This window comes from Coregonus clupeaformis, chromosome 12 (genome assembly GCF_020615455.1).
Source record: "Coregonus clupeaformis isolate EN_2021a chromosome 12, ASM2061545v1, whole genome shotgun sequence".
NCBI classification, from domain to species: domain Eukaryota; kingdom Metazoa; phylum Chordata; class Actinopteri; order Salmoniformes; family Salmonidae; genus Coregonus; species Coregonus clupeaformis.
Genome location: NC_059203.1, coordinates 2,789,110 through 2,807,458, shown reverse-complemented (window position 1 = coordinate 2,807,458; position 18,349 = coordinate 2,789,110). Strand labels below are relative to the sequence as shown.

Genomic DNA, 18,349 nt, shown 5'->3' with positions numbered 1-18,349 from the left:
CTGCAATGGTTCAAAGCCTTCTTTGCACGGACACGCCTACGTAGCTTTTACGCGTGCGCTAAATACATGTTTGTACTTCCGGTGCAGTAGATGGCGGTAAAGAGTTAGCTTTGGTTTCTAGAAAAACATCCTGGCTCTGTCAAACAAAGAAAGTGTGGTTCGAGAAGAGGAGACTGGTTGCTTTTGAATGCTAGAATATTCAGTAAAAAATTATTCAGCAAGTAATTTGCCAGCGCGTATTTAAATAAGCATTTGGATAGTTTTAGCCTGTTTTGTTGTTGAAATAAAAAGCATCAGACAGAAGACGTAATCCCAATTTGAGCATTGTACACTTCTGTAACAACATCGTCAAAGGGGATCAAAAATAGTTTCAAGCTTTTACCGACCTCGAGGATCAATCATCACACTCCAGCCAGATACCAAAAGGGCTGCTGCCAAATGGGTGCCCATCGAGGTGAGGGACGGAGGGACTGGCTTCAACAAGATGCTGTTGAACAGCCGCCCATTCAAACTATGGTGAGCTTGCATTACAATTGCTAAATGATTACCATTACGAAGTGTGATTCCTAGGCAGTTACCTAGCTATGTTACGAGAAACAATGTGACATTTATTAGATTGACCGCTCGAACTCATTGCGATCGTGCGTGGAAAGGGATTCGATGAGGTTGCTCGATCGTGATTGTCGTTTAATCAGCTAGTTGATAAATTTAGCAAGTTATAGTTGTCATTCAAATGTAATCTACCCAACATTTCAAATGTCACTTAACATAGGGGAATGTGTAAAAATCGGAAAAGTAGTTGTCAACACATAGCCTAATTCATGTGATGGGAAAGGGATGATGACTCAGCTGGCATGCAGTGACTCATCGACTCTGCATCCTTTGGCCTCTTCTTCCAGAATCCATGGAACATCATGATAAAACACAGACAGCTCTGCCGGCGGGGCAGACGCTCACAGATGACCATGAAGTAAGTTGACTGACTGTTAAAGGGGTAGTACACAAAAAAAAACACATTTGAGTATTTTGTTAATTAGTTTGCTTTTAAAGACATGCTCTGTAACTTTGGCAATTACTTCGTTTTTTTTTGTTTACCTCCTGCTTTGGGCCAGATGTGTGAATGTGTAGTTAATACATGCATAATCTATGAGCAGAATTGCTGTCTTACCTCAATTAGCCACGAAAGGCCAAGTTTGAAGCGACTGTTTTTCTGGTAGATGTGCTGCGGCATTTCCCCCCCATGTCGGCCAGACTCCTAGCGATTCAATTTCAACCAATGAGCGATCAGCCCCTCGCCATATGAGTGACAGCTAGCAAGATGCACCAACGGCAGAGTGAGAGAGAGCAATGATGTGGTGCACATAATGTGACCTAGTACACACTTTTTGGGGACCACTTTTGGCTCATGAGTGCTACTTTTAGAAATACTGGCAGAAAAGTATACAAAAGTACAGGAGAATCTCTTTAGCCTCTTAAGGATCGGATCCTTTTTTTCAATTTTCGCCTAAAAAGCCAAATCTAACTGCCTGTAGCTCAGGACCCCGTATACGGGACACCGATCCCGTGGAGGTTAATACAATACCAAATATTGTGCATGTCAGCTGTCAAGTTTTCAACATAGAGCATTTTCAGTATAGAGCAGAAACTCTGATAACGATGTGTTTTGTGAGTGACTTTCCAGACAGATTATCCGAAAGGTGTGATTATAGCTGACACTTTCATTGTGCGTCTAGCTACACAGACCCTGTTATATCCATGGACCTCTTGCGAACGGTTCTACAGCCCAGCTTCAATGAGGATATTATGGGAGTCTTCAGAAAATACATGAAGGTGAGTCTGCTGTCTTGGTTTCCTGTAGCTCAGTTGGTAGAGCGTGGCGCTTGCAACGCCAGGGTTGTGGGTTCGTTTCCCACAGGGGGCCAGTATGAAAATGTATGCACTCACTAACTGTAAGTCACTCTGGATAAGAGTGTCTGCTAAAAGACTAAAAATGTTTAAAAAAAGACCAGAGAATCTTGTTTCTCATGGTCTGAGTCCTTTAGGTGCCTTTTGGCAAACTCCAAGCGGGCTGTAATGTGCCTTTTACTGAGGAGTGCCTTCTGTCTGACCACTCTACCATAAAGGCCTGATTGGTGGTGTGCTGCAGAGATGGTTGTCCTTCTGGAAGGTTCTCCCATCTCCACAGAGGAACTCTGGAGCTCTGTCAGAGTGACCATCGGGTTCTTGGTCACCTCCCTGACCAAGGCCCTTCTCCCCCGATTTCTCAGTTTGGCCGGGTGGCCAGCTTTAGGAAGAGTCTTGGTGGTTCCAAACTTCTTCCATTTGAGAATGATGGAGGCCACTGTGTTCTTGGGGACTTTCAATGCTGCAGAAATGTTTTGGTACCCTTCCCCAGATCTGTGCCTTGACACAATCCTGTTTTGGCGCTCTACGGACAATTCCTTCGACCTCATGGCTTGGTTTTTGCTCTGGCATGCACTGTCAACTGTGAGACCTTATATAGACAGGTGTGTGCCTTTGGTGTGCCTTTCCAAATCATGTCCAATCAAGTTGTAGAAACATCTCAAGGATGATCAATGGAAACAGGATGCACCTGAGCTCCATTTTGAGTCTCATAGCAAAGGGTCTGAATACTTATGTAAATAAGGTATTTCAGTTTTTGTATTTATAAGATTATTGTATTTATTTCTACAAACCTGTTTTCGTTTTGTCATTATGGGGTATTGTGTGTAGATTGATGAGGATGTTTATTTATTTATTCCATTTTAGAATAAGGCTGTAACTTAACAAAATGTGGATAAAGGGAAGGGGTGTGAATACTCTGAAGGCAGTCAGGTCCATAATTATTGGCACCCTTGATAAAGAGAAGAAGGAAATACCATATGAAATAAATAATACTGAGATATATTGTGTGCTCCAAAAAAATGTATGCTAATAAAAATGCTCAGAGAAATATATTTTGTTTGGCAAATAATAATAATTTTTTAAAAAAGATAGGGGTTGAAGTTATTGGCACCCCTATTTTCAATACTCTAGCACCCGCCTCATTATTGGCACCCCTGTTTTCAATATTTCAGCACCCTCCTCAGCCACCTGTTAGATGCAACCATGTTTTTGCCTAAAATGTTCTGGTGCTGGGTAAAGGTCATGATGCCGTTGACCTTAACAAGAGCCCCAGGACCAGTGGAAATAAAATAGCCCCATAACATAAAAGACAAAGCACCATATTTTACCATAGGTATGAGGTACTTTTCTGCATATGCTTCCGTTATTCAATGCCATACCCACCACTGGTGTGTGGCCAAAGATGTCATCTGACCATAGCACCAGTTCCAATCCAAGTGCCAATGCCTTTTATCAAACTCCGGGCAGTGCTATGGTCAGATGACATGAAAATAGAGTTCTGAGCAGTCCATAAGTGAAGACGAAGGAAATCGAGAATCTGAAAAGATTCTATATGGGGGAATGGTTAAAGATCCCTTCCATGTATTCTCCAATCTCATAAAACGTTTTAGAAAAAGCCTCAGTGTTGTTATCCTCAAGGGTAGGGTGCTGGAGTACTGAAAACCGGGGTGCCAAGAATTGTCTTTATTTGCGACAGTTTTTCGAGAAAGCAGCCAGCAACGTGAAGAAGAACTTCGAAGAGGACGTCCAGACAGAGCAGCTGATCCGAGAAGCCTGCATAAACTGCTTGGAAAATGTAAGATGGCAACTGTGTTTCAAAGAAGTATCACTGTTTAGATTCTGTGGTTAACGCGCAGAGACGTCTGTGAGTAATGTTCAGTTTCTGTCCCTTGTCAGTCCAAACAGCTCTTCTCAGACGGGAAGAAAGCGACAGTGACAAGAACCGGCCCTGAGCCTCCAGTCAAGGTAAAGGAAGATTTTAAATGAGTGAAGATCATGATGGCTCTTTCTCAATCCATCTTTCCTCGATTCCTCACGTTCCTCTTTCCTTACCTCAAAATGTATTGGAGGGGAGGGACCTTGGACCTTCTCAAATACGGTTGAGAAGGAGGCGAGGAGATAGGATGTGAGATATATTGCAGAAAGACTCATCTAGAATGAGTCCAAGTCTCATATAAATGTAGTTGTCACCATAAGTGAAGTTGCAGATTTAAAGTGAACATGACACTGATTTACGCTTCCAAAAATGATGATGATGTTTGAAAGTGAGTATGCCGGCTGGAAGTATGAATGAGGGTTTTCCTCATTGCATTAGTCTTATTACCCCCAGTTGTTGGAGGGAAAATAAGGATATAGGGCTATCACTGTCTCTTCCACTTCAGCAACAATATCTATTTTCTTGCAGCGGGCGAAACTGGAGGATGAATCCAGTCAAAGGACCAGCCCTGTTCCAAAGAAGGTAAACCAGTCTGTAGAATAAACCTTCATCAAAATAATGAACTTATCCAAAACGCAGAGTAACTGACAATATATGTTGTGGCAAATTTGTCCTTTATACTAATCAAAGAACCAAAAGTATTTCAGAGTTTTTGTAGAATTAAGATAGACTTTATTACATACGTAATAGAGCCGAGGTGGTTTGCAAAACATCTGATTGTCCACCTCCCAGCTCTCAGTTTATATAGTAATTTTACATACATTTTTATCTTAACCCCTCCCTCTTGGGTTCCACCACCACTGTCTTCAGTTTCCCCTCTTGACCACTCCGCCCACATCCTTAGTTTATGATAGTGGCGCAATCTGACTTCTATTCAGTTTGGAAACAATGGTGGTGTGACCAATCAAGCTTTGTCATGCACAAATAACAGCCCTGTCATGTAAAAATAATAATGTTCAGTTTGAACTTTGTTCAACCCTGGCTTGACCTGGAGATGGATTGTGGACAACATGGCAGGCCCACAATCAATCTCTCAACCATACCTAAGCCTAATCCCTCTGTCCCAGCCCATCACGCTATAATTTAATCAGGAAGACGCTCAAGGAGAGACAAAGGGTTCAGCCTGGTTTCAGTCACTGATAAGATAAGACAACCGAAGACAGGTCAGATGACCAGAGAACAAACACATAAACCCAGTGAGAGAAACCAATTACGTTCTTGCCTAGCAACAGAGATGTATCCATGTTTAACCCTAGCTCTGTATTTGTTGATTAACCATGTCTATCCCATAGTCCACTGAAAAATCCTCATCATATGGTTAAAATCTAACAGAGCCATTTCCTGGCTCTGTTTCACAATTCCCTGAGCTATTTCCTTGCTCTGTTTCAGGCCTCTTCTTGTCATGTTGTGATTAACTATTTAACCATACATTGTTAGCTTGTCATGATGTAATTAACTATGCTTAAATGGAAAATCCCCATCATATGGCAATGTCTTTTTTTCAGCGGAAAGGGCGCACAACTGCTCCTGTCGGTTCCTATGACAAGCCTACTACATATAGTAATGTGTGAGTATGTGCTCCTGTTCGACAAGACATGTTTTCACCTTGCTGTCAGTGAGCAGTTGTTTTCATTGTCAAAACCTACATGTAAAATCACTGCTGCATGAATGCTCAAACTCTAATTCACATAGAAGTGACACTGAAGGTCCTCTGTAGCTCAATTGGTAGAGCATGGCGCTTGTAACGCCAGGGTAGTGGGTTCGATCCCTGGGACCACCCATACGTAAAAATGTATGCACACATGACTGTAAGTCGCTTTGGATAAAAGCGTCTGCTAAATGGCATATTATTACTTAGTCGTCCCATATCTCTTCAATGTAAATCTAGATTAAGGTGAATATTCAAACATGTATGATGTATAATCCCATGATCCATATGCATGTTCTCCCATTGTGTTCCGCTATTCTGTAGGCCCAAGCCCAAGACATCAGAGTCCATAAAGCGTCAGGGACCAAAGGTAAGAGTTTATATGTTATTGCTTCTATTAATTAGTTATGTGATAATGGCTAAATGCAATAGTCATTTATCAATTATACCACGCAACTATAACAAGTTTCCCTCATTCATTCTAAAAATGTTTAAAGCTCAAACACACTGTCCTTTTTAGATGAAATCAACGTAATGTAAATAAATAAATTAGAGTATTATCTGTATAATAGAATGTTTTCATATTATACAGTGGGACCCTTCCAGACTGAATGAAGGGAGCAGATTTGTTCTTGGGTCCAGAGCAAACAAGTTAGTGGAAATTGGAAGTAGAGTATTAACAATGTTCAATTGACTCACACATACACACAAAATAAAGAGAGAATGGAATTTACATGGGGTGCGTGGTCCACCAACCTTGTCTACGTTGTTTTTATGGTATGTTTCTAATGAAACCTGAAATCCCTGTTTTTAATTGTAGGGCTTTAGGAATGGGTGGCACCAGAGGAAGGATTTACATCAAACATACTGACCTCTTCAAGGTAACTCTCTCTCTCTCTCTCTCTCTCTCTCGCTTTCTCTTTCTGAGGTGACAATAAATGCAGGATGTACATTTTGTTGTTTTAAATAAATGAACGCGCTCTGCATCTAACCTACTGCGTTATCCCACATCTGTTTCCAGATAAATGAGAGCAATAAAACAGGAAAGTAAGGAAGCATCAACTAAAATATTTTTCCCCAGATGGTTTAATAAGCACTAAATGCTGAGAACAATGGCGGTGTTTCAGATTACGTAAAAAATATGTTGTCTGTATGGAGAACCAAAATCGATATACACTATATATATATATATATATATATATGTGTGTGTGTGTATGTATGTGGACACCCCTTCAAATGACTGGATTCGGCTATTTCAGCCACACCCGTTGCTGACGGGTGTATAAAATCGAGCACACAGCCATGCAATCTCCATAGATAAACATTGGCAGTAGAATGGCCTTAGTGAAGAGCTCAGTTTCTGCCCTGCTTGAGCTGCCCCGGTCAACTGTAAGTGCTGTTATTGTGAAGTGGAACCATCTAGGAGCAACAACGCCTCAGCCGCAAAGTGGTAGGCCACACAAGCTCATAGAATGGGACTGCCGAGTGTTGAAGCGCGCAGCACGTAAAAATTGTCTGTCCTCTGTTGCAACACTCACTACCGAGTTCCAAACTGCCTCTGGAAGCAACGTCAGCACAATAACTGTTAGTCGGGAGCTTCATAAAATGGGTTTCCATGGCCGAGCAGCCGCACACAAGACTAAAATCACCATGCGCAATGCCAAGCTTCGGCTGGAGTGGTGTAAAGCTCGCCGTCATTGGGCTCTGGAGCAGTGGAAACGTGTTCTCTGGAGTGATGAATCACGCTTCACCATCTGGCATTCCGACGGACGAATCTGGGTTTGGCAGATGCCAGGAGAATGCTACCTGCCCGAATGTATAGTGCCAACTGTAAAGTTTGGTGGATGAGGAATAATGGTCTGTGGCTGTTTTTCATGGTTCGGGCTAGGCCCCTTAGTTCCAGTGAAGGGAAATCTTAACGCTACAGAATACAATGACATTCTAGACGATTCTGTGCTTCCAACTTTGTGTCAACAGTTTGGGGAAGGCCCTTTCCTGTTTCAGCATGACAATGCCCCTGTGCACAAAGCAAGGTCCGTACAGAAATGGTTTGTCGAGATCGGTGTGGAAGAACTTGACTGGCCTGCACAGAGCCCTGACCTCAACCCCATCGAACACCGTTGGGATTAATTGGAACGCCGACTGCCAGCCAGGCCTAATCACCCAACATCAGTGCCCGACCTCACTAATGCTTTTGTGGCTGAATGGAAGCAAGTCCCCGCAGCAATGTTTCAACATCTAGTGGACAGACTTCCAAGAAGAGTGGAGGCTGTTATAGCAGCAAAGGGGGGACCAACTCCATATTAATGCCCATGATTTTGGAATTAGATGTTCGACGAGCAGGTGTCCACATACTTCTGGTCATGTAGTGGCGCAGTGGTCTAAGGCACTGCATCGCAGTGCTAACTGTGCCACTAGAGATCCTGATTCGAATCCAGGCTCTGTCGCAGCCGGCCGCGACCGGGAGACTCATGGGCGGCGCACAATTGACCCAGCGTCGTCCAGGGTAGGGGAGGGAATGGCCGGCAGGGATGTAGCTCAGTTGATAGAGCATGGCGTTTGCAACGCCAGGGTTGTGGGTTCGATTCCCACAGGGGGCCAGTATAAAAAATAAAATAATGTATTCACTAACTGTAAGTCGCTCTGGATAAGAGCGTCTGCTAAATGACTAAAATGTAAAATGTAAATGTAGTGTATGTTGGCCGGCATTTCCATGTCAGAATCGTCCTGTTTTCGTTTGGATGAACTTAGGGATCCCGTTGCAGATCTCCTATGGCATATACCCTTGGGTATGTTCTGTGGAAAGCACAATTTCTCAGCAAACAAATAATCCAACTCAAAAACCACCCTTTAGACATCTGGGCAGCAGTCATAATCGGCTTGAAAAAGGCCTCTGGCAAGCCAAAGTCTGCTGTCTCTTCAGCTTGATAGGTGACATACAGGTAACTTCCAAAATAATGGAAACACTTGAGGAAATGAGGGTTCTGGAGGCTCTGTTATGGTGTGGGGTGAATTTTTCTGGCATGGTTTAGGTCCACTCAACCCCTTAGAGGGCAAGGTAAATGCCAATAAAAACACAGCCATTCTGAGTGATCACCTATGGTGAATAATTTATATCCTGATGGGAGTGGTCTCTTCCATGATGACAATGCCCCCATCCATACAGCACGAGTGGTCAATGAAAGGTTTGATGAGCATGAAAACGATGTAAACCATATGCCATGGCCGTCTCAGTCACCAGATGTCAACCCAATTTAAACCCTTATGGAAGATTCCGGAGTGTGGCCTGAGACAATGTTTTCCACCACCTTCAACAAAACACTAAATGATGGAATTTCTCGTGGAAGAATGCTGTCACATCCCTCCAATAGGGTTCCAGACACTTGTAGAATCTATGCCAAGGTGCATTGAAGCTCTTGGCATTGAAGCTGTTCTGGCTCGTTGTGGCCCAACGCCCTATTAAGACACTTTGTTGGTGTTTTCCTTTATTTGGCAGTTACCTGTAGGTGGATGACCCCTTGTAATGTTTTATCTTATGGTTACACAACAACCTGTAGATTAGAAGTAAGCAATATTAGTTTAATAAATTGTATTTCATGTGTACATTGGGAGCTAAAAACGGAATTAAAGGAGCACATACAATTAAATCAAAAAGTCAAAAAGAAATGTGGAACCGGAGTGGCAATGTGCGGTGACGGTTTCTTCACTGTCTGCTATATTATGCTAACCAACCCGTGAGTGAGACAACCATCCTGTCTCCCCTACCATAAACCATTACAAAGCTTACAGCAAAGTAATAATACTGTGTCTGTGTGTGTTTTCAGTATGCGGCCGATGCCCAGGACAAACACTGGTTGGCGGAGAGACAGCATATGAGAGCCACAGGTGGAAAGATGGTAAGAGCTCTGTACCCAACTCTAGCCTGGACGCGGATCTCTAGCCTGATAGCATATCTCTTTGTGCTTTAGCCAAACTCCTCTGTCATGTTCGTTGTCATGCAGTTGGCTAAAGCACAAACCAATCTTTGTGGGCGACCCAACTAAATTCACATAGAAATGTGAGTTATAGATCTGTCATTCTCATTGAAAGCAAGTCTGATAAGCTGTCATTTCTATGCTTCCCGTCCTTAAGTTTAGCTTTTGTCTTTTTACTTTCGGTTTTGTACACACCAGCTTCATACAGCTTATAGGGTGTTCACCCATAGCATTATTATTTCATTCAATGTGTATACAAAATATATTAATTCAATAGAGAACACCCCCTCAACGTTAATTGACTGGGGTTAGATTAATAGGAAGCCATGGATCTGGTGATGAAAATGACGAGGCTACCAAGTTGATTTTGATTGGTCCAAACCGCGGAAACACCTCCAAATGTTAACACCTCCCAATGCCGAAAAATGAAAAAGAGACAACCAAGAGCTGGGCGGTTTAAACTAGCAACGGTCACAACAAACTAACGTTCTTATTTAATCAACACTGTTAAGGACAAGCATATTAAGGTTATAATATACAGTGAGGGAAAAAAGTATTTGATCCCCTGCTGATTTTGTACGTTTGCCCACTGACAAAGACATGATCAGTCTATAATTTTAATGATTATTATCTCTCACTGTTATTTGAACAGTGAGAGACAGAAAAACAACAACAAAATCCAGAAAAACGCATGTCAAAAATGCTATAAATTGATTTGCATTTTAATGAGGGAAATAAGTATTTGACCCTCTGCAAAACATGACTTAGTACTTGGTGGCAAAACCCTTGTTGGCAATCACAGAGGTCAGACGTTTCTTGTAGTTGGCCACCAGGTTTGCACACATCTCAGGAGGGATTTTGTTCCACTCCTCTTTGCAGATCTTCTCCAAGTCATTAAGGTTTCGAGGCTGACGTTTGGCAACTCGAACCTTCAGCTCCCTCCACAGATTTTCTATGTGATTAAGGTCTGGAGACTGGCAAGGCCACTCCAGGATCTTAATGTGCTTCTGCTTGAGCCACTCCTTTGTTGCCTTGGCTGTGTGTTTTGGGTCATTGTCATGCTGGAATACCCATCCACGACCCATTTTTCAATGCACTGGCTGAAGGAAGGAGGTTCTCACCCAAGATTTGACGGTACATGCCCCCGTCCATCGTCCCTTTGATGCGGTGAAGTTGTCCTTTCCCCTTAGCAGAAAAACACCCCCAAAGCATAATGTTTCCACCTCCATGTTTGACGGTGGGGATGGTGCTCTTGGGGTCATAGGCAGCATTCCTCCTCCTCCAAACACGGCGAGTTGAGTTGATGCCAAAGAGCTCGATTTTGGTCTCATCTGACCACAACACTTTCACCCAGTTCTCCTCTGAATCATTCAGATGTTCATTGGCAAACTTCAGACGGGCCTGTATATGTGCTTTCTTGAGCAGGGGGACCTTGCGGGCGCTGCAGGATTTCAGTCCTTCACGGCGTAGTGTGTTACCAATTGTTTTCTTGATGACTATGGTCCCAGCTGCCTTAAGATCATTGACAAGATCCTTCCGTGTAGTTCTGGGCTGATTCCTCACCGTTCTCATGATCATTGCAACTCCACGAGGAGAGATCTTGCATGGAGCCCCAGGCCGAGGGAGATTGACAGTTATTTTGTGTTTCTTCCATTTGCGAATAATCGCACCAACTGTTGTCACCTTCTCACCAAGCTGCTTGGCGATGGTCTTGTAGCCCATTCCAGCCTTGTGTAGGTCTACAATCTTGTCCCTGACATCCTTGGAGAGCTCTTTGGTCTTGGCCAAGGTGGAGCGTTTTGAATCTGATTGATTGATTGTTTCTGCTGACAGGTGTCTTTTATCAGGTAACAAACTGAGATTAGGAACACTCCCTTTAAGAGTGTGCTCCTAATCTCAGCTCGTTACCTGTATAAAAGACACCTGGGAGCCAGAAATCTTTCTGATTTGAGAGGGGGTCAAATACTTCTTTCCCTCATTAAAATGCAAATCAATTTATAACATTTTTGACATGCGTTTTTCTGGATTTTTTTGTTGTTATTCTGTCTCTCACTGTTCAAATAAACCTACCATTAAAATTATAGATTGATCATGCCTTTGTCAGTGGGCAAACGTACAAAATCAGCAGGGGATCAAATACTTTTTTCCCTCACTGTATATATATACACAAACATATATATATATATATATATATATATATATATATATATATATATATATATATATATATATATATATATATATATATATATATATATATATATATATATTGTTTGTGTATATACAGTTGTGGAAAAAATTAAGGGACCACTGCACATTTTTCTTAAATCAGCATCTCTACATGTATGACAGCCATTCCATTCCAGTGTCTGTTGAATTCCAACACAGGCACACCTCATTCTACTGAATTAGGTACTGATTAGGTGATCACATGAACCAAATCTTATTTAACGAGGAAAAGTATAAAAACCACTACTGTGGTCATCACTATCCTCTTGCAATAGGACCAGTTGGATGGCAAAAACAGTGCTAATAGTATCTCAAAAGTAATATTAATCAAAAAATAACTATTGACCATGACAAAAGAGTTGAAAAGGAAAGTTGAGTGAGGAAAAGAAGGGTTCAATTCTGGCTTTACTGGCAGAGGGATACAGTGAACGTCAGATTGCTTCCATCCTTAAAATTTCAAAGACGGCGGTTCATAAGAACAAGGTCAAGCAGCAGACATAGGGGACAACAAAGCTACAGACCGGCAGAGGGCGAAAACGACTCTCTACTGACCGGGATGACCGCCAACTCATTCGAATGTCACTCAACAACCGTAGGATGACATCAAGTGACCTACAAAAAGAATGGCAAATGGCAGCTGGGGTGAAGTGCACGGCGAGGACGGTTCGAAACAGGCTCCTAGGGGCAGGGCTGAAGTCGTTCAAAACTAGAAAAAAGCCCTTCATCAATGAGAAGCAAAGAAGAGCCAGGCTGAGGTTTGCAAAAGACCATAAGGATTGGACCGCAGAGGACTGGAGTAAGTCCAATTTTCAGCTTTGCCCAACACTTGGTCGTCTAATGGTTAGACGGAGACCTGGAGAGGCCTACAAGCCACAGTGTCTTGCACCCACTGTGAAATTTGGTGGAGGATTGGTGATGATCTGGGTGTGCTTCAGCAAGGCTGGAATCGGGCAGATTTGTCTTTTGTGAAGGATGCATGAATCAAGCCATGTACAAGGTTGTCCTGGAAGAAAACTTGCTTCGTTTTGCTCTGACATTGTTCCCCAACTCTGAGGATTGGTTTTTCCAGCAGGACAATGCGCCATGGCACACAGCCAGGTCAATCAAGGTGTGGATGGAGGACCACCAGATCAAGACCCTGTTATGGCCAGCCCAATCTCCAGACCTGAACCCCATTGAAAACTTCTGGAATGTGATCAAGAGGAAGATGGATGGTCACAAGCCATCAAACAAAGCCGAGCTGCTTGAATTTTTGCGCCAGGAGTGGCATAAAGTCACCCAACATCAATGTGAAAGACTGGTGGAGAGCATGCCAAGACGCATCAAAGCTGTGATTGAAAATCTGGGTTATTCCACCAAATATTGATTTCTGAACTCTTCCTAAGTTAAAACATTAGTATTGTGTTGTTTAAAAATGAACATGAACTTCTTTTCTTTGCATTATTCGAGGTCTGACAACACTACATATTTTTTGTTATTTTGACCAGTTGTCATTTTCTGCAAATAAATGCTCTAAATGACAATATTTTTTATTTGGAATTTGGGAGAAATGTTGTCAGTAGTTTATAGAATAAAACAAAAAAAATATTTTTACCTAAACACATACTTTGAACTCGTTACCTGTATAAAAGACGAGTTCAAACAGGTGCAGTTAATACAGGTAATGAGTGGAGAACAGGAGGGCTTCTTAAAGAAAAACTATCAGGTCTGTGAGAGCCGGAATTCTTACTGGTTGGTAGGTGATCAAATACTTATGTCATGCAATAAAATGCAAATTAATTACTTAAAAATCATACAATGTGATTTCCTGAATTTAGATTCCGTCTCTCACAGTTGAAGTGTACCTATGATAAAAATTACAGACCTCTACATGCTTTGTAAGTAGGAAAACCTGCAAAATCGTCAGTGTATCAAATACTTGTTCTCCCCACTGTATGTATGTGTGTGTATATATTTGTGTGTGTATGTACAGTGGGGAGAACAAGTATCTCAACTGTGAGAGACGGAATCTAAAACAAAAATCCAGAAAATCACATTGTATGATTTTTAAGTAATTCATTTGCATTTATTGCATGACATAAGTATTTGATACATCAGAAAAGCAGAACTTAATATTTGGTACAGAAACCTTTGTTTGCAATTACAGAGATCATACGTTTCCTGTAGGTCTTGACCAGGTTTGCACACACTGCAGCAGTGATTTTGGGCCACTGCTCCATACAGACCTTCTCCAGATCCTTCAGGTTTCGGGGTTGTCGCTGGGCAATACGGACTTTCAGCTCCCTCCAAAGATGTTCTATTGGGTTCAGGTCTGGAGACTGGCTAGGCCACTCCAGGACCTTGAGATGCTTCTTACGGAGCCACTCCTTAGTTGCCCTGGCTGTGTGTTTCGGGTCGTTGTCATGCTGGAAAACCCAGCCACGACCCATCTTCAATGCTCTTACTGAGGGAAGGAGGTTGTTGGCCAAGATCTCGCGATACATGACCCCATCCATCCTCCCCTCAATACGGTGCAGTCCTCCTGTCCCCTTTGCAGAAAAGCTTCCCCAAAGAATGATGTTTCCACCTCCATGCTTCACGGTTGGGATGGTGTTCTTGGGGTTGTACTCATCCTTCTTCTTCCTCCAAACACGGCGAGTGGAGTTTAGACCAAAAAGCTATATCTTTGTCTCATCAGACCACATGACCTTCTCCCATTCCTCCTCTGGATCATCCAGATGGTCATTGGCAAACTTCAGACGGGCCTGGACATGCGCTGGCTTGAGCAGGGGGACCTTGCGTGCGCTGCAGGATTTTAATCCATGACGGCGTAGTGTGTTACTAATGGTTTTCTTTGAGACTGTGGTCCCAGCTCTCTTCAGGTCATTGACCAGGTCCTGCTGTGTAGTTCTGGGCTGATCCCTCACCTTCCTCATGATCATTGATGCCCCACGAGGTGAGATCTTGCATGGAGGGTGATTGACCGTCATCTTGAACTTCTTCCATTTTCTAATAATTTCGCCAACAGTTGTTGCCTTCTCACCAAGCTGCTTGCCTATTGTCCTGTAGCCCATCCCAGCCTTGTGCAGGTCTACAATGTTATCCCTGATGTCCTTACACAGCTCTCTGGTCTTGGCCATTGTGGAGAGATTGGAGTCTGTTTGATTGAGTGTGTGGACAGGTGTCTTTTATACAGGTAACGAGTTCAAACAGGTGCAGTTAATACAGGTAATGAGTGGAGAACAGGAGGACTTCTTAAAGAAAAACTAACAGGTCTGTGAGAGCCGGAATTCTTACTGGTTGGTAGGTGATCAAATACTTATGTCATGCAATAAAATGCAAATTAATTACTTAAATCATACAATGTGATTTTCTGGATTTTTGTTTTAGATTCCGTCTCTCACAGTTGATGTGTACTTATGATAAATATTACAGACCTCTACATGCTTTGTAAGTAGGAAAACCTGCAAAATCGGCAGTGTATCAAATACTTGTTCTCCCCACTGTGTGTGTGTATGTGTGTGTGTGTGTATAATGTTTATTTGTTTTTGTTAGTGTTCTTTTTTCCCCCCCAATTTTGTGATATCCAATTGGTAGTTAGTCTTGTCCCATCGCTGCAACACCCATACGGACTCGGGAGAAGCGAAGGTCAACCCTGCCAAGCCGCACTGCTTCTTGACACACTGCTCGCTTAACCCGGAAGCCAGCCGCACCAATGTGTTGGAGGAAACACCATACAACTGGCAACCGTGTTAGCATGTATGCGCCCGGCCCGCCACAGGAGTCGCTGGAGCGCGATGGGACAAGGACATCCCGGCCGGCCAAATCCTCCACTAACCCGGACGACGCTTGGCCAATTGTGCGCCGCCTCATTGGTCTCCCGGTCGCGGTTGGCTGCGACACAGCCCGGGATCGAACCTGGGTCTGTAGTGATGCCGCAAGCACTGCAATGCAGTGCCTTAGACCGCTGCGCCACTCGGGAGGCCCCTAAGGTTGTAATATGGTATAGGACAATCTAATGATTAGTGGAATCTGATTCATAATGGCATAGGGCAAAGAACTACGTTTAGACATTTAATATAGTAGCACCCTCTTGAATTTACCGGTATTTCACTACATTCTAGAGCAGTGACTTTTTGAAAAGATTGGTTATTGAAAAGATTGTAATATGATTCTTTAAACTATAAATTGCTTGTTTTATCGCATAAACTGAAATTAGGCGAACATGATAGAATTTGAACAACCAGGTAATGGCGGAGCGATTTTCTACATATTTGCACCTTGCAAGTATGATCTGCTAAATGTATGAACTAATGTAAACTAATCTAACTTAATCTAAACATTTTATAATTTTATAGGCCTATCTCCTTATTGAAGAGGATGTCCAGGACCTTTCTCTGAGTAATGATTACAAGTAAGGAAGACATTTGTTGGCCCCCATTTTATTCAATGAGTGTCAATTCATCTGTCATTGAATGGAGTATCTTCGATGGATATTCACTTCTTAAACCAGGCATGCCTAGCCTGGTCACCCCAGATAAGTTGGCCATAGCCTACAGCTCAAACAGGTCTGGGGCGACCAGGCTAAATCAAGCCCAAAGGGCTTAGCCTGTTTTCAGGATGAGATTATGATTCTGTTGTGTGTTGTTTATTTTATGTTTTTTTTTAAAGAGATTGCCCTGACCTGAAAATGACCCCAGTTGAGTTGAAGCCTTTTACAGTTCCTGGGTGGATGATTGAGAAGATGCAAAAAGCCATGGAGGTCCAGAGTTCAGGGAAGGAATAAAGTCTGCCTTAGCAAATGGCACCCTATTCCCTGGCCTATATATAACAATTCTGTTCACCAGAGCCCTATTGCCCCTGGAACAAAGTAGTGCACCAAAGGGAATAGGCTGCCATTTTGTGGGCGGCAGGTAGCCTAGCGGTTTAAAGCATTGGGCCAGTAACCGAAAGGTCACTGGTTGGAATCCCGAGCCGACTGAGAAATCTGTCAATGTGCCCTTGAGCAAGACACTTAACCCTGATTGCACCTGTAGGTGTCTGCTAAATGACTCAAATCTAAAATGTCAATTTCGGACACAGCCACAGAAAGAATTCATATATCAATCATATCAAATCAAGAGAGACTGTACATGAGTGCCAATGTATTTTGGATGTGTGGATGTCATTGTATATAATTACTGATCAGTTCTATTTGATGAAGAAATGTGCCCCCTTTTTTCCTTTTATTTTTTACCCATCCTTACGGTACTGTAACGGGCTCTATGGCAGGCTATGGCCCCTTGCTAATAGAACGGTTCTTGGGGCGAGGGGGTGCCTCCCCCCACATTGAATATAAGGACTTTTCTACTGTTCTTGAACAATCAGTCATTTTGTTTTCCCATCTTCTCAACTGTATTCTCAATTTTATATTGTAATATGTTTCTACAATGTCAGGTCCTTTTATGTCATTGTACTTCACGGCATAGACCATGATGAATTTTTAGGCCATGTACTTGTTTTCTAGCAAAGACGTGAATCAACCTTATTCACTTATTAATAAAGGTATTGATTTGTCTGTCTGGTTTATTCAGTATATTTGTCAGAATGTTTTTTGTCAATAATCTGCAGCTGTTCTGTTCAAATATCCCTTGTATGTCTACCTTTTATATAGTTTATTGCGTTTAAAATAATGGAGCAAATATGTTGGAGAAATATTTTACCATACAGGCTGTTTCGTCACCTCACCTCTTCCACAATAGTGTAGGTAAATATCTATTATTGAGACATCTATGTTTTTGGTTATTTTGTAGTTCAGGAAAATTGTATCTTACAGGTTGTTTACATTGTGGTAAGCTACGAGAAGTACAGGACATTAACTATGATCTAGTTGAAAGTGTTTTGTTTAAATTTACGTTTCATTTTTTTCTGTTAATGTTAATATTTTTTTAAGTGTTTGGTTTTGATATTTGGTATTTGTTTCATTGTTGGGTGTTTTCATTGGATTGACTGACTAAAAATGTATTCGACCAACCGTGTTTCCACTAGGTAACACAGCCACAAATTTTAAATTGATTACAAAAATGAGTTTAAGGTTAGGGGTAGGCAGAAGGCTGGCAGTGTGGTAATGGTTAGGTTTAAAATCATATTTTAAGAAGATAAATTGTAGAAATGCGTGCTTTGGCCATAATTATGACTTTGTGGCTGTGTTAAAGACAGACTGTTGCTCATGCAACAGTGCTAGTCGGAACTAGGAAACTCTAAAAAGTATGTTCTATATCGTGGAGCTCCGCCCCATAGGGGAGCTCTGCTCCTATTGGTTTACCCCGCTGCCTAGGCAGCGAACAGCCTGAGGCAAAATTATGCACACACCTGCAGCCAATCGGAGTACGGGTGTCCCTATAAGAGGGGACACTTCCCCTCAATCAGCCTCACATTATCTTCAGCGACTAGACTGAAGAAGCCAAGAAGAGACGAAGACTCAGGACGAAGAAAACGCAGTCGATTTTCCAGGTCATCGACGTCGTCCTAAATGAGCACACCAGGAGATTTTCCACCCCCAAAAGCTCTTTTCAGAGCTCAATGCCGCTGCTCCTCCATGGTGGCTGCGGACCCCCACGACCTTTGGGTTCACAGCACGCATCAGCAATCCCCCTATTTGCGCCAGCTGCGCCCTCTTTTCTTTGAAGGAGAGGAAGC

The 18,349-nt window shown here is 42.5% G+C and overlaps 1 protein-coding gene across 1 annotated transcript; it reads left to right on the top strand.

Annotated features, from left to right (window-relative positions):
- Window positions 1-92: 92 nt before the first annotated feature.
- LOC121577971 (deoxynucleotidyltransferase terminal-interacting protein 1) lies at window positions 93-16,628 on the top strand. The gene is made up of 13 exons (XM_041891992.1): window positions 93-516; window positions 900-970; window positions 1,734-1,830; window positions 3,602-3,700; window positions 3,802-3,870; window positions 4,310-4,363; window positions 5,347-5,408; window positions 5,814-5,859; window positions 6,082-6,140; window positions 6,310-6,370; window positions 9,314-9,385; window positions 16,030-16,085; window positions 16,343-16,628. The coding sequence occupies exons 1-13, from the start codon at window positions 439-441 to the stop codon at window positions 16,455-16,457; spliced, it is 939 nt and encodes a 312-aa protein (XP_041747926.1). The 5' UTR covers window positions 93-438; the 3' UTR covers window positions 16,458-16,628.
- The last annotated feature ends 1,721 nt before the right edge of the window (window positions 16,629-18,349 follow it).